Source organism: Gallus gallus, chromosome 2, assembly GCF_016699485.2.
Source record: "Gallus gallus isolate bGalGal1 chromosome 2, bGalGal1.mat.broiler.GRCg7b, whole genome shotgun sequence".
Taxonomy (NCBI): Eukaryota; Metazoa; Chordata; class Aves; order Galliformes; family Phasianidae; genus Gallus; species Gallus gallus.
The window spans coordinates 26,567,599-26,580,202 of NC_052533.1; the positions used below are offsets into that span (position 1 = coordinate 26,567,599).

Consider the following 12,604-nt stretch of genomic DNA (forward strand, 5'->3'; position numbering starts at 1 on the left):
AGATCTCTTCCTGGCATACAAATCATCACATTTAACAAGCACCTAAATTTCCACAAATTTAACTAATTGCCTCTGGTGTATTTCTGCACATCATGATATATTGTGGACATGCATTCTACACTTCCTTACTTTTTACTTCTTTTTGTCTGTGTTTGTTGCCTTTTAATTTTGTTGAATACCCATTTGATCATAGATTACACAAAACAATCGTTGCCCCTTCCTTTCTTCTCACTGTAATTTTTTCCCAGTATTATGGGCCTGAATTATCTTTTTCAGGTTAACTTTATTGTGATTTCCCTCCACTGAACCAGCTCCATGCTGCTAAATAATGGTTTTGATGCTTTTTTTGTTTGTTTTGTTGTATCCTTTTTTGATATGTGATGACCACGCATGCAATATTTGAGACCTTGAGAAAACCAAGGATTAATCACAACAGCAGTAGTTTATAACTGTGCCTTTTCATTTGACTGTCACTGACCTAACACTATCAGGCAACTATTCACAAATTCTCCAAAGGATATTTGAGGATTAGCAATTACTATTGTCTGGTAAACCATTCAAGCAGTCTGCCTTTTACTTGAACCCCATTACCCTATCAGTATAAAACAGCTTGGAAAAACACTACTCATTTGGGTATTAATACACACCCTACATGATTATTTGGTTTTCGTTTTGGCCAGGAAAGTTTAACTGTATTTTGGTACATGCACGTGGAAAGCTTATTGACTTTCCAATCCTTTAACTTCACAGATAGTTACTAAGTGAACATAGATATTCATTCTGCTACCCATGAAATCTGCAATAAACTAATGCACTTACTCATACTGCTTTTGATGGTGGAGATCAAACTATTTATATCTGATCCTCGACACAAAGTCATCAAGCAGCAGCTCATTATTGATCCTGAGAAATCTATCTGCTGAATCAACAGTACAGTTTCTCACAACTCATTTTGCCACTCACTTAAGATTGTTACATTCCAAATCCTCTTAATTTACAATATCAAGCAAAATTCTAGTAGAAAGTGAAAATGATTCAACTTGCATAAACATCTGTTGGAGGCATGGTATAGCATACTGAGACAGTCTCAAAACATTAATAGCAGTGATAATTACTGACATATTCTGTGACATTTTCACATTTGTAGGGGCAGTGTTGATGTAAACAAAAATTAGAGGCAGTACATTTCTGCCAAGAGAAATTATACAGCAAAATGCTGGCACTCCATCTCTAACAACTGTTAGTATCTGCTGAGCATTTATGAAATCATAAACCTTTAGACAAAACAGCTATAAGAAGAGATTAGAATAATTTTTAACATACTCTTTCTCCAAGTCTGACATTTATCCCATCTAACTCTAAGAGTGAGAATGTATGAACTGTTGTCTCATGTTTCAGTTCTTCTTTGATGCCTTCAGGAGAAAGTCTCGACCAAGTCACAATGAATCCAACTGAGCTGTTTGCAAAAGGAATGCCAAAGGTACACCTTAGGTAAATGCTCCCTTTGATCAACTCTGCTGCAACCTCAGGAATGGCTGGTAGTGGTGGTGACACAGACGGAGATGTTGAAGGAGCCACCTTACCTAGTTAAACAAAAATGTCATTTGTGCTTTTTATTCTGTGCAAAAACAACATTGGATAAAACAACATTTACATACACTTTATCAATTAAAACCCTTATAATATTTACTTCTCTTGATGTATGAAAATCTTTAGTTGTTTAAAGAATCAGAAAAAACCTGTATACTGCATTTGTGATTTAAGTGAGTAAAAGTGATTACGTTCTAGACCATACAAAGGTGCTGAAGAGAAAAAAATACTGAGAGAATTAAATGCCATGAATTGTTTTAACAGATAGAAGGGAGCTACAACCAAAAGAATTTGGCTGACATACAAAAATATTTTCTCTGCTTACAAATTAAAAAATAGAATGGGCTATGTAAGAAGAAGAAGAAGAAACAACACCATGATTCATTGGGAGTCAGATACAAAATTCATCTGCAAATCAAAGTGATCTAAATTATTTTTGAAATTCTGATGCTTACTCTGAACATTCTGCTGAAAAACTGCTTTTGCAATTGCAGTTCTGCTATCCCCAAACTGCTCATTTTACATTAGATCAAGTTGATAACATGTACTTCTTTTTTTAATAAAGACAACATATAACTAAAAGTTGGCACTAGTGGGTCATGGATGCAAATAAAAATCTTTTAAAAAAGTAAGTCAAAAGAAAATACCTACTGCTGCAAATGCCTCGAATTTTCATCCCCTTGGGATCACAGATCTGTGGCTTTACATCTGCAACAACTATAAACTGTTCCTAACTCATATATTTACACACTTACGGACTATTCCTATACCAGTGCTACTAAAATTAAAATTAATAAAAAAAAAAAAAACAAACACCTTATTAAAAAAAAATCAACAATAACAACAAGAAAAAAAAACATCAAATATTAAAAGACAATAATGGAAGTATAATCTACCAGAGCAGAAATAATGTTGTAATCTGATTCATATACAATTACAGTAGCAGTCAGTACAAAACCATAAGGCAGAAAACAGAAGTTGAGTGACTGCACCTAAGAGCAAGAGTACAGAACGTTTTACCACTTCTACATCTTTAATGCCGATATACACAGCAGATACATAAAGATGTTACTAATGAATAAAAAGGAATTAAGCTGTTCTCTCAAATGCATACTTTCTCTATCAGAAACTACATCTGAATACTTATTAACTGTAACCAAGGACAGTCAAAATGAGTGCAAACCTACTTAGGAGGAAAAAAAATGTCTCTCCAACATGGGACTCAGCAACATCTATATGTGTGTACTGTTATTGTTTGCTACTTTGAACATCATTCAAATAAACAAACAAAACAACCACTACCAGTGGAACTTTGATTAAACATGCAAATATCAGTATATTTTAAACAGGAATAAAAAGAATTTAAGTTAAAAGCAGCAAAACCGAAAATCTTGTTCATTGAAAAGAATTTAAAGCAGATTTTTGTATTCCATTCTTTGGTATTGCACAGAAATGACTGCTTGAAAATCTGCATCAAGTGTTCACAGCTATCAAGTATTGAAGAGGAAATACAGTGTATATGGTAACCTAGATATAAAAAGCAGCACAAACATACAAAACACTTGGTGTGAAAAATGCCATCCTAAATAAATGGCTTCAGACTTAAGAGTAGTCACCAGAGCCAACCCAGAGTTTTGTTGCTTCCCTGTTTTGCCTTCAAGCACTAAAAATTTGCTAGCCTGCTGCCTATCATTTTTATTCTTTCTTTTCATGAATGCATCACCCAAAGCAAATGCAAAGTCACATTCTGCAGGATTTCTTTATGGCTTCAACCAACTTGCATTCTGAAATGTCCTATTTCTGACATCTTTTTTCCTTTCTTCCGCCAATAACCTCTCAGAGAATTACTTAACAATTGATCCCGAAGGGGTAATGATGGGCCATAAAGCACCATAAAAAATACCAGCAGTTTTGTTGTTAAGATTTTGCAAGCAGTTGGTAATAGAGAGCATGACTTAGAGCAAGACAATATATTGTGCACAAAAGTATTGCAAGTATTTTCACTGACAGTGTGTTATAGGAACTGATAAGAATCTCCTACTACACGGACTTGTCACTAACAATATCTATAACTTCTTTAGAAGAATTAGTGTAAGAAAAGTATTCCTAATGAAAATAAACAATAACTGATATATATATACATATATATACACACACTTTGGTCAGTTTATTAAACAAAATTTATGCTTACACGTAACAGTATGGACATTCAGTAATGGTGATACACACAATATGAATGTCATTGTAGGCAGTCTAAATTTTGACTTCTAGATGTGTCTTCACATCTAGATGTGTCCCCATCTGACTGTACGGGAAAAAAAAAATCCTTATTTTGAGGGCTCTGAAAAATAATTTAGTGTCAATTGAAAATTACACAGGGATAGTGTGAATTCACCTTTCCCTGGGAAATCATTGTTATATCAAAATTAAGAGTGCAGAAAATTTTAGTATATGTAACTTGCCAGACACAATCAGCAAAATATCTTACAAAATACCACATTTTCACAGAACCATCACTTACTGCTTCTATGTTATTTTCAGCTATTTTTGAATAACTATAAAATGCTCAAACACCAGAGAACATCTGGTGATATGTCAGACATCTGAAGATGTATCTGTCTTCTTTTTTAGAAGATTAAAATGAAAGAAATAGTTATGCTGATGTTCAGTTGAAAAATACATCGACTAATAAATATATGCTCTTAATTAAATCTGAGTACATACTTTCTCACCTTCTGCACAGTAACCCATGCATCCTTGTGTGGGTTGTAGTAAGTAAACAAAGAAATCTCCACAGTTCCTCACACTGACAGGGATTTGAAAAAGGCAGCAATCTTTGTAAGTGCTGAAGAAAAACTTCCATGTTGCACAGGCTGTGAGCTGCTTGATCTCACCAGGACGAGGCATGAATTCTGACTCTTTCAGAGACAACCAGACAGGGGCTTGAGTACCACAGTGATTCATCTGAAGCACGAGAAAAAAAAGTCAGAAAATACTTAATGTACATGTATACTTAATCCTCATATTCCTGCATCAGCTTTTAGTAAAGTTCAGATGGTATAACTGAGAACTTGCTTTTTAACATCCTCAAATCTGAATACAAATACACATAAAAGAGACTTAAGTCCTTATATGAGTGTCATGAAATCTCTTTCTATACACAGAATACAATTTAGTGCCTGAAGAACTTAGCCAGGAGCCACCACACCTTCTGCAACCAGAAATCCATTTATGTTTATGAAGCAGAGGACTTCACAAGGTCCGTGGTTCAGATGCCAAGACAACAGGTGATGTAGGAGAGCCACTGCTCTCTCTCCCATACAAAAGTCTTGCTCAATGTTTTTTGTTAAGGTGCGAAGAGAACAGTGCTGTGGAGTAGCCCTCCATCCTCCTGACACCACTGTGGCTATTTGAGGTCTTCAGATTAGGGAAGCTGCCATGTAGGTCAAAACAGCCCAGGCAGTAAAACAAGGTCTCAGATCATGTTGTCTTTACACCTCTTGGTCTGAAATCTAAATACTACTGCATGCTCACTTAGCAACTATTCACCTCAAAAGTACACTTTTTTCTTAATCCTGAGCATATTTGTGTCTAATCTACTTGTTTTATGTTTTTGTTGCTTCTCTTATGATTTGCTAAAGATATATTTTAAAAAAGAAGTTTTATTACTTATACACATTAACTATATTATATATTTTATTTGTGGCCTAAGATAATTCCTCTTCACTCAGGCAAGCCAAAGGTTGGACATCTAGAGTGCCTCAGCCCTCTATCAATCCACTGGGTACACAGAATCCATGAGAAGGATGATGTATTGTTTAAACAGAGCCCGAACCTTTCACAAGGAGTAAGTATAGTTATGAAACACATACAAGAAGGAAACTTCCTAAACAAGATATCCATTTTAGTTCAGTTTTAATGTTTTGATTTTGATTATTTCAAAATAATGGCCTTGTTTTTCCTAACAGTTACAAAGGAGTAGACATCAGAGCATGAATTTCATTTGCTGAATAATATCTTAATCTTGTCAAATGTAATTACCTGGACTCTTCTATATACGGATGGTAGCCAGTTTTGACCACATATTTACTAAGCACAGAGAGACTGGGTGAGATTTGTAAAACTCCCCTAGGTTATCTGAGTGGCTATCTTGCTGGACTGCCCTGTGTTCTGAGAAACACAGTTTTTTTCCCTGCTTTATCATGCTGATTCTCTGTGAAGAAGTATCTGTTTTGAGAGTAATACTACTATTAAGTTAATTTGTTTCTATTAAATCTAACTGAAAAAAATCCTTCAGGAAACACACTTTGCTCAAGCATAACAGACCACATAATACCAGCCTCTGCAGTACAGTCCTACACTCAATGTAATTTTGTACTTTTTGTACTTCTAACTGCTTTGCATTTCTTTTAAAAGATTTGTTTGGTTGGTTGGTTGTTGTTTGTTTTAAAGAGACAGAGCCCAAGCAATATCAATTCAGTATACAATCACAGGATCACAGATAAAACATCCTAGTGACACACAGTGACACTTTTTTAAAATAAGGAAATGTTTTCAAGTAGGAAGCCAGAAAGATATGTCTCCTTCAAGTGTAACTGTTAAAAAGATGTTGAAATAGTTCCAAAATTAAGCATCACAAGTCTAGAGTACTACATGTTCTAAGTAGTTCTTGAATCTCAGTGGACTCGCAGACGACAAGGAAACTAATTAGCAGTTAGCTCTGTTAGTTCAAGTCGTTTTAGGAGTAATCTCTTCCTTCTAAAATGATCACTTGAAAAGCTCCATAATTACAAGGATCATATATCTTCTATGTTTGCATGTAGCTTCAGGAGCAGACTGTCCATCACACTGCTGCAGTTCTAAGACAGGACATCCCTGCTATGCTGCACTGAGAAAAACACCTTTAGAAGGGACTAAAAGAACAGTTTTTAAGTGCTTTAAAAGTTAAATGAGTTATTCTTTGCCATACTACATTCAGTGTAATATTTTTCAACACATAAATTTTATTGCCCAATTAACATATTTTAATATAGTCTCATTCAGAGACATTTTTTCACATTAGCCTCCATAATTGTAATTATTCTTATGAAAAACATGTATATTCTTCATAAACAAACAAGGTACAATAATACCTCCACACACTTGGTTGGCATCTCAGCAGGCTTATCAAAAATCATAAAGCGATACCATCCTGGTGCTAGGGAATGGTCACATATCAAATCCTGAATAGCTGACTGCTGGAGGTGGGATGAATCAAAATCAACACTTCGGTAAGGGCTCTGCAGGATCTGATGTCCACCAGGATGGCATTCAAGAACTGTAAAGCAAGAACATTAAAATGAAGTGCTTAACAAATATGTGAGATATTAAGGGTGTTTGTCTTTTGTTTTACCAGAAAATATGGAGATATACCAGAAAATACGGAGATATGTGCTACAAGATCACTTTTGCGGAGCTACACAGTGAAAACTTAATAGCAACGACAAATAACTAAGTTAACACTCAAAAATTTAATAAATTCATCACATAGTAATATTCTCCCTTGTTTAAGTAGACAATAAATGAAAAATAAATATACATGTTAAGTATTTATAATTTAAACAGTGTGCACTTTCTCTCTGGATTTTGTCTTTTTGCTGGTTATGAAACCTAACAACGTGAAGAAAAATGGTGTGTTTGATATATGAGAGGAACAAGATGTGAAAGGCCTGTTCAAGGGCCTTCCTTTTGCAAACAGGCTAACACTTCACAGGGTTCCTATGTATTAAATGAAGAATGCCCTCAAATGGATGGATGCTACAGTTACATATAGTTTGCATGTATAAAAACAGATTATAGTCAAAGTATGGAAATTGATAGATACTTAATCATGGCTTTTAAGTCAATTTGCATGACTGAAATGCACAACATACAATTGACAAACAGATTTTTGGACATCTAAGTGAAGTTATGGTCTCAATATAACCTCAGAATTACTGGTAGGTAAAATTAGAGGTCGGAATCTGTAGAAGCTGTTGCAGCTTTTTTAAAAAATGCAGACTATGGCAGAAATAAAACTGAACCCTAAAATTTCTAAGATCAGTCTTTGGAATCAGATTACTTCTTCCAGAGATAGTGAAGTTCCAGCTAATGGTGTTTTTACAAGCAACATAATTGTAATGGTCATTCTTGCTCAGAAACATGTTTGGGAAGTCGAAGTAGGGATGTATTAAAAAAAAAATACAGCTGTAAGTAAAGCTTTATAATATTACATTTTGAATATTATTACTCTATTCCTCAGGTTCTCATGCCCAGAGTCTTTTTATATTTGTTCCATGTTCTGCATGGTGTAAATGTGTCACTGATGAGAAAAATATTTTGGTTCAAATTGCACTAGATGCATTATTGCACATTGTTTCATATCACTGTTCAGATAACAACAATTTTAAGATAGTTTCTAAGTCAAACAATATCCCCCTCTGAATGTAGAAGATGCCCTAGCAAAACAACAGATCTCATTTCTTTCATGCACAGTATGAGGTTCCTATAGACTTTCAAAGACTAAAGATTTAATCTGATATGGCTTTAGGCTACCCAAGCAGGTAACAATAGCTTTATCTTCTACCCTCTAAGGGCAGATGGAAGTCAATGTGATTGACTGTGCCACCACTGCGCTTCTGAGTTGCTTGTCGTAGCCTGTAGGCAATTCATGTCCATACAAGTTGACCTTATTGAGAATTTATCCCTCACTGGAATTTGAAGAAAAGCCCTTGAAGAATCAAAGGTCAGTCATGTGTGTTATTGAAGTGTTTTTCCAAGCAAGCTTTAGCTCAAGCAGTTTACGAACCATGGTGAAAGTTTCTTCCTGTCTTCTATTTTTTATTGGAATTCTACCTTCCATATAGTACCCTCATTAGTTTTCTTTCCTGTAACTGAAACACTCCTGAAACAATTAATATCTCTTACGTCTTCCATTAATAAATCAAGCTAGACATGAGACAAGTCTTTATTTTTTTTCCTCTGCAGTTTAATTAGATCATCGTTTGATAGATCTCTAAAACAGCTGACTGTACTCACTTGTAATAGGGTTATAAATCTTACTAAAGATCAAATTATACGTATTTTATTATTATGCACATCACTTTAAAATGTCACACAGCTCTTCATATATTTTTTCTCCCTTTTTAGAGGTATGCTAGTATTTCCATAGCTATTTCTTTTGAAATCTCATGTTGCCTAGCACTGCCTCATTTCTTTTCTTTTTCCTCACCCTCTCCGCAAAACAACTGAAAATAACTGCCATTATCAGTAATACAGACTAAAATATTCCTATTTGAGCATATAACTGCTGTGCTGTCTAACTCTACCAAGAGCAGATGCAAGTACAACTGTTGTATTTACGAGCACATAAATACAAAAATAACAATGTTATTTTTACTGTGAGAAAGTAACCCCTGTAGACCAGACCCCCTCATATCACAGACATTTAAGAGGAGAGCTGGCTCTCAATTGAAAGATGGAGACCTCATTATTAAATCCAGTCCCGAGTTATGAAAACCTGAGCTGTAAATAAAACCTCAACCATAATGTATTTTTTTGGTTAATGCATTTCTGCTGTTTGGTCCTAAACTTCACACTATGTTACATTGGGTTATTCTGAGATTTTCCTGGTTGCTTTCCATATTGGGTAGATTTTTCCAGTTATCCATCTGAATAGATTACAATGCTAGTATTTTTGAGAGACGGAGATGAAATCTCTGAAGTGACAATGCCAACTGTTTCTGGAGCACTGCCTTCTAAGCACAGTCCAGACACAAAATTTAAATTTTTAGGTAAGACACTGGGCTGAATGTTATTGGCAGGTCTTTGGGGTCCTGCTAGATGAAAAGACTGACATGAGCCAGGAGCATGCACATGCAGCCTGGAAGGCCAACTGTATCCTGGACTGCATCAAAAGAGGGGTGGCCAGCAGTGAGAGGGAGATCATTGTCACTGCCCTTGTGAGGCTCCATCTGGAATACTGTGTCCAGCACAAGAAGGATGTGGAACTGTTGGAGTGGGCCCAGAGGAGGGACACTAAGACAATCAGAGAACTGGAACAACTCTCCTGCAAAGAAAGGCTGAGGGAACTGGGCTTATTTAGCTTGACACTGGAGGGAAACCCACTGTGGCCTTACAGTACTCAAGGAAGGCTGATAAGCATGAGGGGAAAATGGCTTTGAACTAAAAGAGGGGAGATTTAGTTTAGTTGTTAGGATGAAATTCTTTACTCAGAAGGCGGTGAGGCTCTGGCACAGACTGTCTGGAGAAGTTGTGGACGTTCTTCCCCTGGAGGCCAGGCTGGACAGGGCCCTGGGCAGCCTGATCTGGTGGGTCGCAAACCGGCCCATGGCAAGGCGGTTGGAACTGGGTGATCTTTCAGGTCCCTTCCAACCCACGCCACTCTATTATTCTGTAATCACCTATGAAGTGCTGAGGGAAAGGCTGATACATGGTTTCCGCCTGCTCTCAGGTTGGGCCTGTACCAGAGAACTATCGGGGCTGTTTGGTGTGACTCAGACAAGGGCATTGGCACCCAGGGAGCACTGCCAAGCAGGGACCAGTGGCATAGCTCTTCGGGTTCAGGTCGTATATTCTGCTCTGCAAAGGCCAGGATATAAATGAATAAACACAACTAATAGGAGTTGGACTCAATGATCCTCATGGTCTCCTCCACCTCAGAGCATTCCATGATTCTCCGCGCACACTCTGATCCTGAGTGCCCTTTCTTACATCTACTGACTGCAAAGGATGTAGTGTATCAGCATCCCACAGCATAAATTAGAGCTTAGACTATTTCTAACAGAGGAGAGCTCAAACATATTTGTGGATTTAAACTCCAACAAAATATTAGATTAGAAAGGAGGTGACTTTCTGAAAGTAGTTATTCTGAAATACTTACTTAGGGTAACATTTTTAAAGTGAAATATAAAACTAAATGTAACTACCAAAAGCATACCCTTGATCTGGATGAGAAACATAAGCAAAGCATGATTACAGACATTTTAGCAATGAGAATATAGCAGTGGAGAGGAACAGAAATACTCCTGCACAAGGAATGGTGAAGGAAACAATCAGCATTCCCACACTGATACAGCATTATCAGAAAGGGTGTCAAAACACTTTTCACTGCTCATGCCTATACCTCAGGGGCTGCTTTGTAAAGTTTGTAAGTAGCTGCATAAAGTTTAAAAACACATATAAGAACTATCAGCATTCCTAGAAAAGCAAACAGGGAAGAAGCCCGGGCAGCCGCACTCTGCAGGTTCTCCCTCAGGTACGCGGTTCGGCTGGCAAGGCGCGGTTTGTCAGCTCATGAAGTCACGTCTACTCCAGTGAAAGGCGCCACAGGTAACTGGGGCACCAAGAAAGGTCCTGAGCCGCGGAGGGGACCGCGTAAGGACTATTTTATTTCTCTACTCTCCCTGCGCTGAGCAGCACGGAACATCCGCCCACACGGCGCTCCCTCTTGGCTGTGTGTGCCCCAGCCCGCTTACCTCTCCGGAGGGGCTTCGCCGCCGCCAGGCAGCCGAGCACGGCCGCGCACAGCCACAGGCGGGCGCCCCCCGCCATCGCCAACCGCTCCACGCTCTGCTGCCGTCTCGGCTCTGACGGCCACGGCCTCCCACCCCCTCCTTAATGCGGCCCCTCCCTCGGGGGTCCTCGGGGGGCCCGGCCCTCAGCCCGCCTCCATGCCGACCCCAGCAGGGCTGTGCTGGGGTTGCTGTGGTCCGAGGTTCTGGTCAGGGCCTCGTGGAGCTGGTCAGTGTCCTCATCTCCTCCAGCGCACAGCTCTATCTGTCTTCTAATGTGCAGTTAAGCGCTGGAAATGAGCCAGCTTCAAATTATTTGCTCTTTATGCTGTGATCATTTCCTTAGGTCACCAGGAGTCCTTTATAATGGTCCTTCATAACTCCAAACTCCTGTGTTGGACACCATTAACTCAGAATGAAGCCTGCTTCAAGCAGCCAAGTTTCAAGGCTTGCTGGGAGATGCTTCTCTTTGGAAATGTCTGGCAGAGAGCTCAGTGTTTAAGGTTTGGTAAGTTTTTTGTATTTTTCTTGCTAATCTCCAGGCTGTGCAGGCACACAGCAGGTCACAGACAGCAGGTCGTACAACAGGCCGTAGAGATGTTTCACTCTCTCTTTTGACTCATAGGATAACAGAATATCCCAAGCTGGGAAGGACTGACAAGGCTGACCAAGTCCAACCCTCGGCTTCACACAGGACAACCCAAAAATCAGACCCTATGTCTGAGACTGCTGTCCAAATGCTCCTCGAACTCCAGCACATGGGATTGTGTCCCTGGGCAGCCTGTTCCATGCCTGCCACCCTCTAGTGCAGAATCATTCCCTCACCCCCAGCTTCCCCTCCCCTGACACAGCTCCACACTGTTCCCTCGGGCCCTGTCGCTGTGACAGAGAGCAGAGCTCAGCGCTGCCCCTCCGCTCCCTGTGAGGAGCTGCAGCCGCCATGAGGCCTCCTCTTAGCTCCTCTGTTCTGCGCTGAGCCAACCAAGGGGCCTCAGCCACTCCTCACACATCCTGTTCTCTAGATCCTTCTTCATCTTTGTAGCCTATCCTTGGATGCACTCTAATGGTAGGCACAGACCTCACTCAAACAAATGACAATGACACAGGGGAGTACACCCAAGCCCTGCATACCCACAGCATACTTCAGGCCACTGAAACTGTGCAAGAACTGTTGGGCTAGGACTGCTTCCAGGAGGTGCAGGCATGGGTGCCCTTTGTGGAGCACTGTCCCTTCAGAAGGCCCTGGGGCAGGAAAAGGACAGAGGTACAACACTGTGGGATGGGCCATCTCCATCTTCTGGTCTGGAAGAAGCCCCATGAAATGAGCAATGTTTTAAGAGGCAGTAGTAATGCAATCTGAACACTGAATTCTGTCTTGCATTTCTGTCAGTTCTCTGAGGCAAATATATTCTTCTTAAGCATTCAGGTAATTTTAATGATTAGTTTTCATAATTGTCTCGATG

The 12,604-nt window shown here is 38.9% G+C and overlaps 1 protein-coding gene across 1 annotated transcript in view; it reads right to left on the reverse strand.

Moving 5' to 3' along the window:
* The window catches only part of VWDE (von Willebrand factor D and EGF domains), a 39,993-nt gene extending 28,775 nt beyond the window's left edge, over positions 1 to 11,218 (reverse strand). Inside the window, exons 1-4 of the mRNA XM_025147365.3 lie at positions 11,106 to 11,218; positions 6,723 to 6,907; positions 4,323 to 4,554; positions 1,324 to 1,583 (exon numbers count right to left, since the gene is read on the reverse strand). Of these exons, the coding sequence (XP_025003133.2) occupies positions 1,324 to 1,583; positions 4,323 to 4,554; positions 6,723 to 6,907; positions 11,106 to 11,181 (753 nt within the window). The 5' untranslated portion in view covers positions 11,182 to 11,218. The remainder of the gene's footprint in view (positions 1 to 1,323; positions 1,584 to 4,322; positions 4,555 to 6,722; positions 6,908 to 11,105) is intronic.
* Positions 11,219 to 12,604: the final 1,386 nt, after the last annotated feature.